At 42.3% G+C, this 16,914-nt stretch overlaps 1 protein-coding gene and 1 long non-coding RNA gene across 4 annotated transcripts in view; one reads left to right on the top strand and one right to left on the bottom strand.

The window, feature by feature from the left end:
- The window catches only part of LOC134351737 (uncharacterized), a 58,125-nt gene that overhangs the window by 36,114 nt on the left and 5,097 nt on the right, over window positions 1–16,914 (bottom strand). The gene's annotated exons all lie outside the window — the stretch shown is intronic.
- The window catches only part of LOC134351735 (lysine-specific demethylase 7B-like), an 88,303-nt gene that overhangs the window by 70,839 nt on the left and 550 nt on the right, over window positions 1–16,914 (top strand). For 2 of the 3 annotated variants that reach the window (XM_063058327.1, XM_063058328.1), the window contains exons 17-19: window positions 7,972–8,177; window positions 15,161–15,258; window positions 16,361–16,658. In XM_063058327.1, coding sequence (XP_062914397.1) covers window positions 7,972–8,177; window positions 15,161–15,258; window positions 16,361–16,658 — 602 coding nt within the window. Of the gene's footprint in view, window positions 1–7,971; window positions 8,178–15,160; window positions 15,259–16,360; window positions 16,659–16,914 lie in introns of those variants that run through there. The other variant, XR_010019245.1, reaches the window with a different exon arrangement.

Genomic DNA, 16,914 nt, shown 5'->3' with positions numbered 1-16,914 from the left:
AGGGCATGTTTCAATAAGGGGATTAGGATTCAGTGAAAGTGTACAGAGACGTTGAGTAAGTGGTTGAAAACTTACAAATGAATTTAATACGGAAAGGTGGGAGGTTATGTCCTTCATTTAGATAAGTTTGAATTATTAATGAAGAATGGTTGCACATGAGTAAAGTACAAAGGAATCTTGTGCAAGTATCACTAAAGGAGGTGCAGCTAAATAGTTAGGAAGGTAGATGTTATATTTAGATGAGTTAGATATGGCCCTTGTGGCTACAGGGGTCAGGGGGTATGGAGGGAAGGCTGGGTTCTGAGTTGGATGATCAGCCATGATCATAATAAATGGCGGTGCAGGCTCGAAGGGCCGAATGGCCTACTCCACCTATTTTCTATGTTTCTATTTGCAGGAGGGTTGGAATTTAGAATAGAGAAGGAAAGTTACAATTATGCGAAGTACTGCTGAGACCACAGCTGGAGTAATGCGCAGGTTTGGTTCCTTGTTTAAGAAAGGATATACCAACATTGGAGGCAGTGTGAAAGAGATTCACCAGGATAGTTACTGAGATGAGAGGTTTGGCCTTTCACAACTGGCTAAAGAAATTGGATCAATATTCTTTGGCACTTAAGAGAATGAGGGGCAAACTTATTTAAAGATCCAGGATCCATACGGAGTCAGGGCAGGGTAGATGTTTCCACTAATGGAAGAAACTCATAATAAGGGGTAAAGTTGCAAAGTGGGGTGGGGGTTAGTCATTTAAAACTGAGCTTCTTGTAAAGACTCATAAATCTCTGGCATTCTCTGCCCCAGAGGAGGTCAGGCCATTAGGAGTATTTAAAAAGGAGGCAGGTACATTTTGTTTTTGAAAGATCAGGAAATTGGAGATCATGGGAAGCTAGCAGTAGGGCCTCGGGGGTAGAATAGCCATCAGGCTTATTGGTTCAACTGGCCATTTCCTTTTCACTTGTGTTATTATGCTCTTCCGTTCAAAACCTAATATTAGGGACGCTGTAGCAGGGCACTTGGAGATTGAGTAAAGTAAAAGGTTCAATAATTCCATTTAATATCAGAGAATGTATACAATATACAAACTGAAATTCTTACTCTTCAGAGACATCCACAAAAGCAGTAGAGTACCCCAAAGAATGTTTGACAGTACAATGTTAGAGCCCCAAAGCCCCCTCTTTCCCCCTCTCATACACACAAGCAGCAGCAAAGCACCAACTCTCCCACCCCCACTTATTTCAGCAGAAAGTATCAGCACCCACCACCCACCACAAAAGCAATGGCAAATCCCCCGAAGGGAGACCATGGTCTGCAGTCCAACAAAAATGAATTGTTCACTTGACAATTCAACATGCCACAGGCTCTCTCTTTCCCTGATAAAGGGACAAAGAGATCAGCAACATGGGAGATCAACAAAGCAGCTCGCTGATTTCTATCTTGCAGTCTGTTGTGTTGCTTTTATTCTGAGTTCTCTGACTCGAAAGTTGGCAGCAAATGCTCCCCAACCATCAGGGAGAGAAAGAGAGAGACTGCCCAAGTATAGAGGCCTCCACCAGCCGATCCACTGTTCATGATATTCCATTTCTCCCATGAAGTCTCAGTCAGAAATGGCACAGCCACAGGGCCTCACCCCAAAGATGCACGTCTCCAGGCCGCATCCTTGGATATTGAAAAATGGCTGATCAGTGAGCCCCAGGAGCAGGAACCATCACCATTAAAATCCACAGTTTGAGTGCAGCTGTAGATCACAGACTCTTACAGAACCCCATCTACTTTGAAAGGAGAAAAGAGGGAAGAAATTAAGCTGTTTTCACAGATGAACTTGAAGAAGCCACCCTCGGGGGATAAGAAAGAGGAACAGATTTTGAGTTGTACCTAGTGTGACAGATTACATGAAACCTGTTGATAGTGTATTTGGATTTTCAAAAGTGTTTGATAGATTATCAGATAAGTGATTACATATAACTGAGGTGCTTTTGGATCAGGCTAACAGTCTCAACATGGATTGGGGGCCAGTTATCAGATGCATTTGAGTAGGAATAATTAGCTTGGCATTGTTTGACTGATGGTATTTAGAAAGATCAGTATCAGGGCCTCTATTATTGACACTCTTTAATGTCCATGTCTCTGGTGAGGGGGTAGAACCAGGTTATTGAAGATGCAAAGTTAGAACATGGGAAACAGCACCTCATTTGGCAACACACATCAAAGTTGCTGGTGAACGCAGCAGGCCAAACACCATCTGTAGGAAGAGGTACAGTCGACGTTTCAGGCCGAGACCCTTCGTCAGGACTAACTGAAGGAAGAGTGAGTAAGGGATTTGAAAGCTGGAGGGGGAGGGGGAGATGCAAAATGATAGGAGAAGACAGGAGGGGGAGGGATGGAGCCAAGAGCTGGACAGGTGATAGGCAGAAGGGGATACGAGAGGATCATGGGACAGGAGGTCCGGGAAGAAAGACAAGGGGGGGGGGTGACCCAGAGGATGGGCAAGAGGTATATTCAGAGGGACAGAGGGAGAAAAAGGAGAATGAGAGAAAGAATGTGTGCATAAAAATAAGTAACAGATGGGGTACGAGGGGGAGGTGGGGCCTTAGCGGAAGTTAGAGAAGTCGATGTTCATGCCATCAGGTTGGAGGCTACCCAGACGGAATATAAGGTGTTGTTCCTCCAACCTGAGTGTGGCTTCATCTTTACAGTAGAGGAGGCCGTGGATAGACATGTCAGAATGGGAATGGGATGTGGAATTAAAATGTGTGGCCACTGGGAGATCCTGCTTTCTCTGGCGGACAGAGCGTAGATGTTCAGCAAAGCGGTCTCCCAGTCTGCGTCGGGTCTCGCCAATATATAGAAGGCCACATCGGGAGCACCGGACGCAGTATATCACCCCAGTCGACTCACAGGTGAAGTGTTGCCTCACCTGGAAGGACTGTTTGGGGCCCTGAATGGTGGTGAAGGAGGAAGTGTAAGGGCATGTGTAGCACTTGTCCCTCACTTGGCATGGTGTTCAACATTGTGGAATGTGGAAATTTAATAGACATGAGATTCAAAGGAATAGAAAGATGTGTTGTTAAGATTTTAGATTTAGAGAGTCATAGTTGTAGAAAGTACAGCACAGAAACAGGCCCTTTGGGCCATCTAATACATGCCAAAACCATTTAAACTGCCTACTCCCTTTGACCTGCACCGGAGACTATATCTACTCATGCCACTGCTATCCATGTACATATCCAAACTTCGCTTAAACGTTGAAATCAAGCTTGTGTGCATCACTTATGCTAGCATCTCATTCCACACTCTCACGACCCTTTGAGTGAAGAAGTTTCCCCTCATGTTCCCCTTAAACTTTCCACCTTTCACCCTTAACCCATGGCCTCTGGCTGTAGTCCCACCCAACCTCAGAGGAAAAGACCAGCTTGAATTTACTCTAGCTATACCCCTCATAATTTGGGCCAAACCAGTCCGCAGAATCTTATTACACCCATGTGACCCAATAACCTACGAACCCGTATGTCTTTGGAATGTGGGAGGAAACCAAAGCACCAGAGGAAACCCACGCTGATCATGGGAAGAATGTATAAACTCCTGACAGGCGGCAGCAGAATTGAACCTGGTCAATGCCACTGTAATAGTGTTGTGCTGATGACTACCGTGCCACACCTAATAGTGTCAAAACCCATGATTCAACTGAGTACCTCAGACCTTCGGTATAACACTCTCCCAAATGAGCTATTTTGGTTGCCAAAAATTTAAGTTCAGACTGAGACAGAGGGAGAAGGTTTATGAAACCAAATTACCCATCTTTTGGGACAAATGTTCCAATTTTCTGCTGTTTCCAAATTGCTCTTTGCACAGTCTTATTTGTCAGCCATTATCTCAACGAGGTAATAAATGTGGTGTAGAAGTTGGTACTGGTGTACATAAAATGAGTGAAACACTTTAGGATCAGTTTATATAGTTCAGAGGCACTTGACCTCAAAGGATGAATTAAACAGAGGACATGAAGCCAAGTCTGAGAATGACAGACATCCCACCCTGCAAAAACTCATTTCAGGGAGGTAGCACCATCAATTTGCAGGAGACTCCTGGGAGAGGTGGGATGTCTGCAATAGAGTAGCTCCTTAGCAGCTAGCCAGCTAGTTTAAATAATGTTGGCCATGCTAATGAATGAATGACACCTGTTAAACTCACCTCAACATGTCTTTTACAGTCTTAACCCACCATGGGCAATAGAAAAGTCATTGTTGCAAACAGTGCAGCGAGCAACACTGTCATTATTTTGACCCCTATTAGGCAGGGGTACACTTTAGTGTAGTCTGGGGTGATGTACGTTTTATTTTTTTTGGAACACTCTGCAATGGCGCGCTCTCGCTCGCGCGCTCTCAAGCCCTTTCGCGTGCCTTCTCCCTCGCTCTCCCTCTCTCACTTTCGATCTCGCTCGCACGTTCTTGCTTGCTTTCTCGCGCGCGCTCTCTCTCGTGGTCACTCTCGCGCTCTCTCTTGCTTTTCTCCCGCTCGCTCTCAAAAAAAATTGATTTCCGTGATATTGTATATAATTTGCGGGCATCAGGGAGCCACTATTAATATGCGGGAGACTCCCGGAAGTTCCAGGAGAGGTGGAATGTCTGGAATGGTAAAAGTGCTTAAAGTTGGTGTATAGTGTCTTGTTTAGAAGTTGATGTATGTTTGTAATTAAGACATTGAAAATGACAGGCTAATTGTAATTAAACAGCTTCACCTGGAAGGGGATGGGAGTCTGCTGAACAAGGGTGCATAATGAAATTAAAACTAGACACTTACGAATGAAAACATTTCAGAGATCTACGAAAATCTGAAGTTCATCCCTCTTTCCAATTACAAAAGTTAGGAGTATTGAGGTAAACTTGAAACGAGCAAGATAAAGTTTGAGATGAGGAGTTCAGATCATTTAGAACAAAGGCAAAGAAGTAGATTTGAGAGAGAAACTGATTGTGGCCTAATTCGCAGAATCCTAGATTGATCCTACATAAATGGAAGCCCTTTTGGTCCTGTCTGTGCAATAAGAATCTGTCAGGAATCCCATGATATTGTTTGCAAAAGGTAAAAGAACTCACATCATGGGGAGGGTAATCAGCTAACAGAAAGTCAAATCAGGATACATTAATCACTTGCAGGTTGCCAAGCTATAACTACTGGAGTGTGATTTCATCTGTTGATGAGCTGTGTTAATGACATAAATGAAGGGACCAAATGTAGCAATCATTATTGACCATACATGGGTGAGGGAGGTATGTAATTTGTAGGGAGAGTGTGCAAAAATTTAGCTGGTGAAGTATAATTTTGGGAGAAGCGGAGTTTGTATTTTGGTTCAGAGACTATACAGAGGTCTGTTGTACATTGGGATGTGGCTATCCCTGAACATAAAACAACTTGTTAACATGTAGGTACAGCAAACGATTAGGGAGGCAAATGGATCATTGACCAACGTTGAAATAAATTATAAAATTAAAGGAGTCTTGATACATTGATGCGGACATACCTCAAGCAATGTGTACGCATTGGTCTGTTTATGTTATAGTGGTACAGGACATTGGTGAGACCACACCTGGAGTATTGTGTACGGTTTTAGTTACTCTGTTCTAGGAAAGATTTCATTAGGATAGACAGAGTCCAAGGAAGATTTACTACAATGTTGCCAGAACCTGATATACAGGGAGAGTTTGGGCAGTCTGACCTTGGAGCTAGGAGTTTGAGGGATGATGTTGGAGATGTTTGATTCATGAGCGGTGTGGATCGGGTGAATAGTCTTTTTTTTCTCAGGGAAAAGGAATCAAAAACTAGAGGGCATACATTTAAGGTAGGGGTAAGATTTAAGGGGGACTTGAGCAACTTTATGCAGAGGTTAATGTGACTATAGAATGTGCTGCTAGAGGAAATGCAGGTATAAGAACTTTGAAAGATTCATGTATAGGTAAGGTTTAGAGGGATCTGGGCCTTACGTGGGCAAATAAGCCTAGCTTAGATGGCCATCTTGGTCAGTGTGGATTAGTTGGGCTGAAAAGTCTGTTTCCATGCTGTATTTAGGTTAGATTAGATTAGATTCAACTTTATTGTCATTGTGCCGAGTACAGATACAAAGCCAATGTAATGCATTTATCATCTGACCAGAAATGCGAAGAGTAGTGTTACTTACAATAACTGCGAATTTTAAAAAGTGCTACAGCACACAAATATAAAAGTACTGAGACAGTACAATATGGGTGCAATACTGCTCAGTACTGTGGTGTGAGGTTCAGCAGGGTCACAGCCTCAGGGAAGAAGCTCTTCCTGTGCCTGCTGGTGCGGGAGCAGAGGCTCCTGTAGCGCCTAGCAGATGGGAGGAGAGTAAAAAGTCCATGGTTAGGGTGAGATGCATCCCTGATGATGCTTTTTGTCCTGCCCAGTATATATTTACTTTAAGTAAGTGAAGTATATATTTACTTTATTTAATAATTTCCTTTAATAAGGAGATTGATTCCTGAAGTGAAGGGGTTATCTTGCATTGAATGATTGCGCAGATTGGGCTGAGTTTAAGAAAATGGGGATTGAATGCAGGATTCTGTGTGTGGGGTGGCGGTGGGAGGTGGTGTAAGTGCTGAGGGGATGTTTATATCACAAATTTGAAGTTGATGAAATTGAAGTATTTAAAATGACAGGCAGAGTCCATCTAAATAGTTTTATAAGACCATTGGATGTAGGAGCAGAATTAGGCCATTCGGCCCATGAGGAAACTGCTGAATGAACAAGGTTGTATGATCAATTAAAATGAGCCATTATGATCAAAGGCGAAGGGATACAATTTCAGAATAAAAGATCACCCATCGGAATGGAAACAAGGAATTTCTGTACTGGGGTAGACACTCACCAGCGCAGAACTGTGGATGGTGTATCACTGAAGGTTGAGAGAGATGAGTTTTTGATATTTTGGTAGAGTATTGCAAGAGGGTTATAGAAAAAGAAGTGCTGAGACTTAAGGTCAGATCAATAGTGAACTTGATAACTGGTAGGGCAGGCCAGGAGACCCCTGCTTCTGCTGAGATTCCTTACGTTCTTATAGCCCTGTGAATAGTTCTCGAACTATCCAGTTATATCTTTATCCAGTTTTCTTGTTACTGAATCTGCTTCCACCACCACAAAAAATCCTGGTCTTCCTCTCACTCTTAAGTCTGTGTTCTCTGGTACTAATCCCTATGAATCAGGAAACTGCTGTCCTTGTTTCAGTCTGTCAAAACTTTTTCTTTGATATTGAAATCATTGAGTTAACTGAACTCTCACTGTGGAGAATAATGCTTTCTATGTAGGCTCTTCATATAACTGAAATCCTTGCTCATCTCTGGTATCCATTCTAGTTGCTCCATACTTTCTTGGCAGAGCATCTTTCTCAAAGTGAAGTACCCAGAAAGTAACACAATCCAACATTGAAAGATTAAGTATATCTTCCGAACTTTGTTCTTTATGCTTGAACTGATACAAGTACTTAATGACATTCTCTATTTACCTTGCATACCTCTGTTCCTTTATCCTCCTGTTTAATTTCTATTATTGCTTCATTTTCCATTCTTTGTTAAACTGCATCTGCCATGTGTCTGCCCATTTCTCTAGTTAAGGTACTGGTGAAATCTGTTACCATCTTCACTGTTTAAAATATTTCCAAGTTCTTAGCCATAGTGGATGATAGAACAGACTTAAAGAATAAATAGCCTGTCCCGTCATTCAGTATTCCAGAGTAGAATAGTACAGAGGTCAGATAGATTGTGTGGGGCTTAATCCAAATCAATGCATTGAGTCAGTGAATCTCCTGCCATTTTATAGTAAATCTCCAGTGCTTATAACAACAGTGACTCCATTGGTGTAGTTGGGGTATGTTGAGCAGACTCTGGTATTAGAGCACAGATGGGTTAATGGATGATTGGGAAGAGAAAACATTACCTACGCCCAACCATTTTGCTTGCTGCATTTCAGGGTACAGCCACCATCTCCAGGCACTACCGAGGCCATACAGGGCATGCTGTCAATGGCAGTCCTGCAGTACTCAGACCTTCGCAGCAGCCCAAGAAAGAATAGGGACAGCCTGGATAAAAGGAACCTTTCCAAGTCACATCAAGGCATAAGAACTAATAGGAGGGAGAAAGGCGCACTGAGCCCATGTTCCAGGGCATCAGACTGTGGTGGGTATTTCAGTGTGTTTGTGTGTGTACTCAGGGCTACAAAACAAAATAGGATCTCCTACTTTGCAGGTGGGGTAAGGACTTGAAATAATGTGGTTCCTGATAACTGATCCATCATCTTAGCACCAGCAGTGGTGGGTTGGGTGTGCTGGCAGCACAGATAGGTTTGGAACAGGGAGAACTAGCTGAGGAGGGGAGGGGGTCTTGGGGAAGGGCTGGGGGGTTGAAGTGCGTAGTACTGATTGGGGAGGGGGAGGAAGCACAAGGGAACAACGCTAGAATGCTTAGTTGATTGTTCTGCCCTGTCATTCAGAGATCACGGATAATTTACACTGTAATTCCAATGAAATGTCCCAATGAAAATCTTTCAATTTCCCCCGGTATCAATACATTTTTTTTTAATATGGGGGAGTGTTTCATTAGCATAAACAGAATTTTTTTTTTCACCACCACTTAAATGAATGAACTGTTCATTTTTAAGTTTGAAATCCTGTTTCACAGAGTCATACATCTCAGGGATGGGTCCATTCTGCCCACCTTCTCCATGCCAGCTGTGATGACTATCCACACCAATCCCATTTGCTGTATTGGGCTTGTACCCTCATTGCCCTTCCTATCTTGGGTCTCTGTCTGAACAACTTTTAAACTTGGACGACTTCTGGGACCATTTACAAGAAAAAAAATGTGAAATATGCCCCTAGCCATCAAATATTCAAGCTAAGTGGGTCATCTTCAAAAAAAAACAATTATATACAGTACAATTAGTGTAATATGTTAGCCTTGGTGTCATTTGACTGAATCTACCTTGCACCAATTCCATTTTATTAAAATTAACTCCAATTACTTTGTCCAATACTCTGGATAAAACTTTGGTAGAACCTCTCAGCTACCATAGGTTCCATTCCTTTGTAACCCCTCTTCACACGGATGCGGACTTTCCATTAGTCTTTTCCATTGTTCATTGATCTTCATGATTTCCAACTTGAACTTCTAAACCCTTCTTATCTTAGAATCTCTCTATTTGGGAAATGCTCCCTCTTTCTTGTGTGAAAAGTGGTTGACCTCTACTTCAGGTTTGTGCTTTCCCCAGAAATGGAAATGACTTCTCTGCCAGAACTGTTAAAAGCATTGATAACTTAAAACCTCTCAATCAATTTCATTGGTTTCTATTTCCACAAATCTTTTCCTCTATCATAGTAACTCTTATAATTTCATCTCTCCTCATTTTATTGGGTCTTGTCTAAAGCATCTGGAAGTCCTTATAAATCCCAGAATCCTCTCCCCATGTTACTGCCTCAGAGTTTATTTGCACTTTAGGACATGACTCCCCTACCACTATTGGTTGCCTGTGACTAGTTCATGATTATCCAAGCTCTCAGTTTACAGGCCTCAATAACAATTTTGTCATATTATAGACTCATAACAAATAGAACTCCTGCCAAACACAGGAGTGATGAATGAATGAGGTGGTGAAAGTTAGGATGCTGAGAACAGAATTTTGTATGGCCTGGTTTAGAGGTAATATGTAAGACTGAAATTCTAGACCAGCAGTTCAATTTCCAAGTTGAGAGACTTTTATGACTTTAATGTCTTAACCATATACGTATATGTTCCTGTTTGGATTTCACCTCAAGATGCTAAAACTCTGATTCTCAATCCTGTTCCATTGTTGAATGAGATAATTGATGTGAGGACTTAACTATCTATCACATCTTGGCTTCAAATCCCTCCATGTTTGTGGAAAGAGGAAAAAAAAATTGATATCAAATTCAAAGTTATTACTGAGCTAGCATGGCTCTGTGGAAGAAGCCGTACCTTGGTTCTCTCCTGAATGGTTTGGATTCGATGTTAAGCTCTTGTCTTAAACCCCACTCGCTGTACAGTGATAATTCATTCTGGGGTCTCATCCTGGTTTTCTGTTTTCTTCCATTGGAAAAAAAAATCAAGGAAACGAGTTACCATGAAAATATTTTGCATTCAACAACGCTTGTGATGACTCACTCAACTTCAAACAGAAAGTACTGAAATGAAACAGCCCAGCCAATCAGAAGCCTGCACCAAGACCTGGGCAGCCAAAGCAAAATTTCCTTCTTTACACTTAATGCTATCAATCTTTTCACTACTTTTTTCATACCATACAGTAATGTTTTAATGGCTTGAATCAATCTGTTTACACCTTGACAATTTTAATGAACTTCACTTTCACTCAGTTTCCTATGTGATGTCATATACAGTATGTTGACATCAGAGTATTATATAGACACCTTGCTGTCTGCCAGGTTGTGTAGCAATGCACTGGCCATTCAGTACGATGGGCTTCAACCTCCACCCACCTTTTATCAAATCCAGTTCGAAATATGTGACTTCTGTTGCTCAATTATTTCCAATGAAACAGCTGAAATTCTTTCCTGTGAGTGAGGGGGTTGGTGATTGTTGTTGTGGCTGTTTTTTGCAGTGGGAGAAGGGGTATTTTGGGGTCTATGAATGTTGTCTCTTATCTTTTTCATGCTGGGGGGGGAGTTGATGTTTTTTCTTTCATCAACACCCATGGTCTTCCTGTATTTCATGGCTATCTGGAGAAGACAAATACAGTTGCATTGTACATGCATTCTTTGGCAATAAAATGAACCTTTGAACCTCTTGCAGTTGTTGGGAATCTGCAGAGCGTTACGCTGAGTGCTCTAACCTGTTCTGAGATTGAGTTTCTTCATGAACTCTCCACCGGATTTATAGTGACTTACTTTCATGGACCCCTGTACTGATGTCATTTGCGAAGAGAAACATCTTCTGTGCTTTGACATTGTGGCGCAAAGTGTTGGATCTGACTGACTGTACCTGCTGTTGCCAAGGTCTCTTTCTGTCTCATTTGGCCCACTATACCCAGCAGGGTTGAGAATTCTTTAAAAGGATCCACCGGCGACGTGTCCGGACAGAGAGGGAGCACGACCGTCGCAAATTGAGGTGGGAGTTGACTTTGCTGTTTCCCTGAGCCCAGTGGATATTTGGGAATGAAGTATCCAGATCAGTGGGCCCAGTTTGACATTCTAGACACGTGCGCCAGTTCAGCTATAGGTCAGGGTACAGTGCAGGTGAGCAGGGATCTAAAGTTACAACAGATACATGCTGCTGGTCTATGGTGTATCATTATACACAAACAGTATTGCTGGTCTTGGGAATGTCATTACAACAGGTACAGTACAGATAGGCATGGATCTAGAATTAGTACAGGTGTGCTGTAATGGGCTTAAGTCTGTCCTTATAACAGGTTTAGTAATGGTAGGTGTGGATCTGTCATGGCAGGTGCAGTAATAGTGGACGTGGATCTATCATTTTGACAGGCACAGTAACTGTGGCCGCAGGTCCGTCACTGTACTAGAGACAGTACTGTCAACAGGTCCATAGTTTTAAAAGGCTCATTTAAGAGGTGGGACAGGCCTGTTTCCCAGATTTTAGATGTTGATGGATGAAGGATTTCAGGTAGAGCTGACATTATGAAATGCAATGTTTGATCAGGAAAGAAGTGTGTTAAGTTTCCTGAATTCGGAATTGAGAGGATGGTGTGACCAGCTGGCCTTTCAAAGGAAACACTTGGCATTGGTGTTTCCAGTAGCTTGGGAATGTTGACTTTATTTGTCCCTTAATGTACAGTTTAATGTCTACTGCTTGAAATTTGACTGGACTATTTCAAATGAAGACCTTTTCTGACTTGCCAGTCAGAGGAAAATTGAAGTGAATTTTCTTTTTTATCTTAAAAAAAAAAGCACGGGAGATGTTGAAAAGCAAAATACCACAGGTACTCTACTTGTGTTGTTGTTTACATCAAAACCTGAAAACACGACTTGCCCTTGAACAGAAGATCCTACAAAAAGTAGTGGATACGGTCCTGTCCATCATGGGTAAAGCCCTCCCCACCATTGAGCACATCTACACGAAATGCTATCGCGGGAAAGCGGCATCCATCATCAAGGACCCCCACCACACAGAACATGCTCTCTTCTCGCTGGTGTCATCAGGAAGAAGGTACAGGAACCTCAGACTCACACCACTGGTTCAGGAACAGTTATTACCCCTCAACCATCGGGCTCTTGAACCAAAGGGGATAACTTCACTCAACTTCACTTGTCCCGTCATAGAAATTTTCTCACAACCTATGGACTCACTCAAGGAAACTTCATCTCATTTTCTTGATATTTATTGCTTATTTATTGTTATTTATTTCTTTTTCTAGTTGCACAGTTTGCTGTCTTATGCACACCCAATTTGGTGCAGTCTTTCATTGATTCAGTTACGGATTTATTGAGCAAGTCTGCAGGAAAATAATTTGCAGTGTTGTATATGGTGACATATAGGTACTTTGATAAATTTATTTTGAACTTTTCTTCTCTCGCCCTTCCTTCCTGTTTGCAATCGAGAGATAGCGTGGGCCCAGGCCCTTCAGCCATGATGTTCCAGCTGACCTATCAAGCACCTTGTTGCACTAATCCTGCTTTATTCTTCTCGTGTTCCTGGTAGTTCCTCCCAGATTCCACCACTCACCTACTCTACAGATTCAAATTCATTTATTTATCGCACGTACTCTACATCGAAACATACTTTGAAATATTTGTTTGCATTAACAACCAACACAACCTAAGATGTTCTGGTGGCATCCTGCAAGGGGCAATTTGCAGCAGCTAATTAATCTGGCAAACTGCACGTCTTTGAGATGCAGGAGGGAGGAAACTGCAGGAAATGGTACACAGTCACAGGGAGAGTGTACAAACTCCATCCAGACAACACCCAAGGTCAGCGTTAGACCTGAATCATTGCAGCTCTGAGGCAGTGGCTGTACTAACCATGCCACAGCGCACCCATCCTGAGAAGAAAATAGTTTCATTTGGACGTTGCTAATGTTATTTCTATTGCACATTTTGCAGTAGCTTTTTAATCCTTTCATAATGTACAGACCTGTTGGCTGCACAACATTTTGTCTAACCAAACTTAGCACCTCTACGTTTCAGTTCACTTGTTTAGAAAGCAGATTTCTAGCATGTTTGTTTCAAGTTTTAACTCCAATCAGTGTTTTAAGTTATTTATTGGAAAATGGAGGAAAAGGCGTACTCCTCGGAAGTCGTGTTTTAATGTAGCAGTGGACTGGAAGCATCTTCAGGTACTGATACACAAACCTCTACACAAACCGATACAAAAACCAGCTGCTCTGTTTAGCCAGCTCATGAAAAACAAGCACACACATTCCGCTGTGAGGTGAAGTTTCTTTTCTTATTTATGTCACTCATAACTTTGTGTACTTCTGTCAGGTCTTCTCTACTCGAAGAGAAACAATCCCAGCCTATCAAGTCCCTCTTCATATCTGAAATGTTCCATCTCAAGCAATATCCTCGTAAACCTCTTCAGACTCACCAGTGTGATCACACCTTTTCTAGTGTTGTGAACAAAATTGTATACAGTTTACTAGCAGTGACCTAACTAGTTGTACCAAAACCAATGTGCTGTCATATTCTGTACCCTGGTTAATGAAGACAAGTATCTCTTCATCACCTTCTCTACCTGTGCTGCAAGTTTCAGGGATTGTTGGAATTGTACACCAAGGTCCCTCTGTTCCTCAACATACCCTACTATTCCGGTCAATGTCCTATCCCTAAAACCTCATGCTTGTTGGGATTAAATTCCATCTGCCATTGATCTGCGCAATTTGCAAACTGAGCAATATCATTCGATACCTAAACACTATGCTCCTCACTATCTACATCACCAATTATTGTTATCTGCAAACATACTAATCAAACTGTTCAATATTTTATAGATATAAAAAATCAAATATTTACAGCACCATTTTTTTCCTCTCCATGCCTTGTAGCGCATTGGGTGGCAACCTTGCTGTTTTTTTTACAGGACCGAATTGCTAGCTCAATGCTCAACCCAGCACGGATGGAAAATGTGCAAGGAGCCAGGTGTATTCGAAGTCTGGTGCAGATGCCACTATACCACCAGCTGGCTTACAGCACCAGTGCCTAGGCTATATCATTGTCCATGGGCTTCAATTATGAGAGCAACCCTCCTCCACCATTCTCTGCCTCTTATTGCCAAGCCAATTTTGGATCCAATGAGCCAACTTACCTTGAAAATTAGTTTCTATAAATGTATCTAGTATCTGGAGCTCTCTCCCTTCCTGCGTACTGTATTTATGACTGTTATTCAATCAAGTTACTGATCATCTTCCACTTTTTTTATCTGTAATTTTATCCAAAGTTAGTTTTGACCATTTTATGGTAGTCAGTCTTAACTTCTTCCCGTTCCACGTAGACTCTGGCAAGATAAAGAATATTAAAGTTTTCAGGTTCTTTTCAAACACAGCATTGAATTTTATTATTAGTCTGACAAAGGTTCCCTTGCTGATGGATAAAGGTCCCCAGCTCATTATGCACTATAAAATCCAGAAGATAATCTTAAATCCTCTGAGTAAATTCACTATCTTTCTGAATTGAGCTATTTTGATCTTTCAATGTATGAAAATTATGGACTGCAGTTTAAGTAATTCTGCCCTTCTCTGGAAAGACTTCTAGTCTCTGAACCAAATCTTTCTATCACTTCTTTGATCTGTTAAGGGGCTTGTGGATACTTCCAATAAATAATTTTGTCTTCAACCTTCAGCAAGAGGTGAGTCCTAGCTGGAGGGATGTAGAAGGGAGATCTGAAGAGAAGCAACATTGTGAAGGAAGAAAGGGTATGGACACAGAAGAATGGCATAGAGAGGAACAGGAGAGGAGAATAGAATTTATTTTGTATATCAATAAAATATGGATTTTGTTCTGAAACTGTTTGGGCACAATGATAATAACTAAAGTAAATTTGAATTCGCTTTAAATTGCAGGCCATGTTTTCATTTCTTTGGTTACCTTTGCACCAAGTTACAATGGTTGGTCTCACAGTCCTTTTGATCCTGTCACTGGTTGTTATTGAGTGATGAATGTATGTTTTCACAGCTGGGTCAGTGAAGCAGGAAGCCGCTGAGTGCAGCACTGTGTTGCCAACTGCTGAACGGAGGGGCACAATGGGGGCATCGGCCAGACTATCTGAAGCGGTAGGACTAAGTTCCCTATATACCTGGCATGCACTTTCACTTGGTCAGGGAAAATCTGCTTGCATTTATCTCTTTGGGGAGGTCATGTTTTATGGCTTTAATTGGTTTACTTTTAATTAAACACATCCATATGCTCTATATGAACTGAATGTAAAGACAATCGACCATGTTAGACCATAAGGCATGGGAGCAGAATTAGGTCATTAGGCCTATCGAGTCTGTTCTGCCATTCCGTCATTTATTATTTCTCTTAACCCTATCCTGCCGTCTCCCAGGAACCTATGGTGTTCTTGCTGATCAAGAACCTGTCACCCTCCATTTTAAATTGTCCCAATGACTTGGCCTCCACAGCTATCTGTGGTAATGAATTCCACAATTCACCACCCTCTGGCTTCCTTGTCTCTGTTCTAAAGGGAAGTCCTTCAATTCTGGGGCTGTGTCCTCTGGTCATGGACTTCCTCACCATAGGAAACATCCAATTTACTATCTCGGCCTTTCAATTCTCAATAGTTTTCAATGAGATTTCTCTGCCCCGCCCCCCCACTCCAGCAAGTACAGGCTCAGAGTCATCAAATGTTCCTCATACACTAACCCTTTTACTCCTGGCACCACCCTTGTGAACCATCTCTGGACTCTCTCAAGTGCAAATACATCCTTTTATGGATATGAGACCTAAAACTGCTCGCAATACTCCCAAGTATGGTCTGACCAATGTCCCTTTGCCTGATTGTTTCAGTTCCTACTATGGATGTTTGCTGTAAATTGCTGAACCATTGAAACTTTCAGCTTAAACAAGATGTGTAGTTGCACTGTCTTGGTGTGTTGGGTGGCAAAGTGTTATGCAGAAGGGGATTCCTTCCCTAGGTTTGATCTCTAGCTGCTGGCTGGAGCTGTGTTTTGTTCTGTGGTCCCTGCCAAGCAAGGCAGGGCATGGTCTGACCCTCAAAAATTCAGTCAGTTGCCTGCATTGTCCAGAGGATGGTCAGGTCAAGTGTAATGTGGCTGCCATTGTGTTAGGCACATAGAGCAGAGGAATTTGGGGAGGTAAGGATCGCATGGGAATTACTCAAGTAAACAAACCTACCTCTAATTTTTATTCAAGGTATTGAAGAATGAGCCAAAACATCTCAGAAAAGAATGCTCTTTATTGGTGAGACAAAACATCCAGGAGAACAAGATGTTAGTGGAACAAATGGTAGACAGCGAAGGTCAGATTGCCTCTGACTCATTGACTGCAGTGTACAGGTCAACCGCTGACTGTGACCTGCGAACAAGTCCCGTTCACAACAGTGACAGTCCGGATCGGACCCACCCTGGAATATCAACGTCACCACCTCTGCATCCATCTAGCAAACGGACCATTCCCAATCCACCGCCTGTGAGCAACCAGGCAACAAAAGGTCAGTGGCCAGATATCACCGTAAAACATTGGTGACCTTGATCAGAGGAAGGCCATCATCAAGTTGGTGCGGGAGGTTGGGGTGCATTCCCACTAGGAGAGATGTTCAGCATGAGTATAATGGCACTGATAATCAGAGGGGGGAGAAATCAAGAATGCCCACTTAGCTCATGAGAGACTGTCTCACTGAAATACGAGGGTCCCAGATCAAAGAGATGGATAGGAAGAGCATCATTGATCAGGAAACACTGGGACGT

This window comes from Mobula hypostoma, chromosome 9 (assembly GCF_963921235.1).
Source record: "Mobula hypostoma chromosome 9, sMobHyp1.1, whole genome shotgun sequence".
Classification (NCBI taxonomy): domain Eukaryota; kingdom Metazoa; phylum Chordata; class Chondrichthyes; order Myliobatiformes; family Myliobatidae; genus Mobula; species Mobula hypostoma.
The sequence above is the reverse complement of the archived record's forward strand: the minus strand, read 5'-3'. Positions and strand labels throughout refer to the sequence as shown.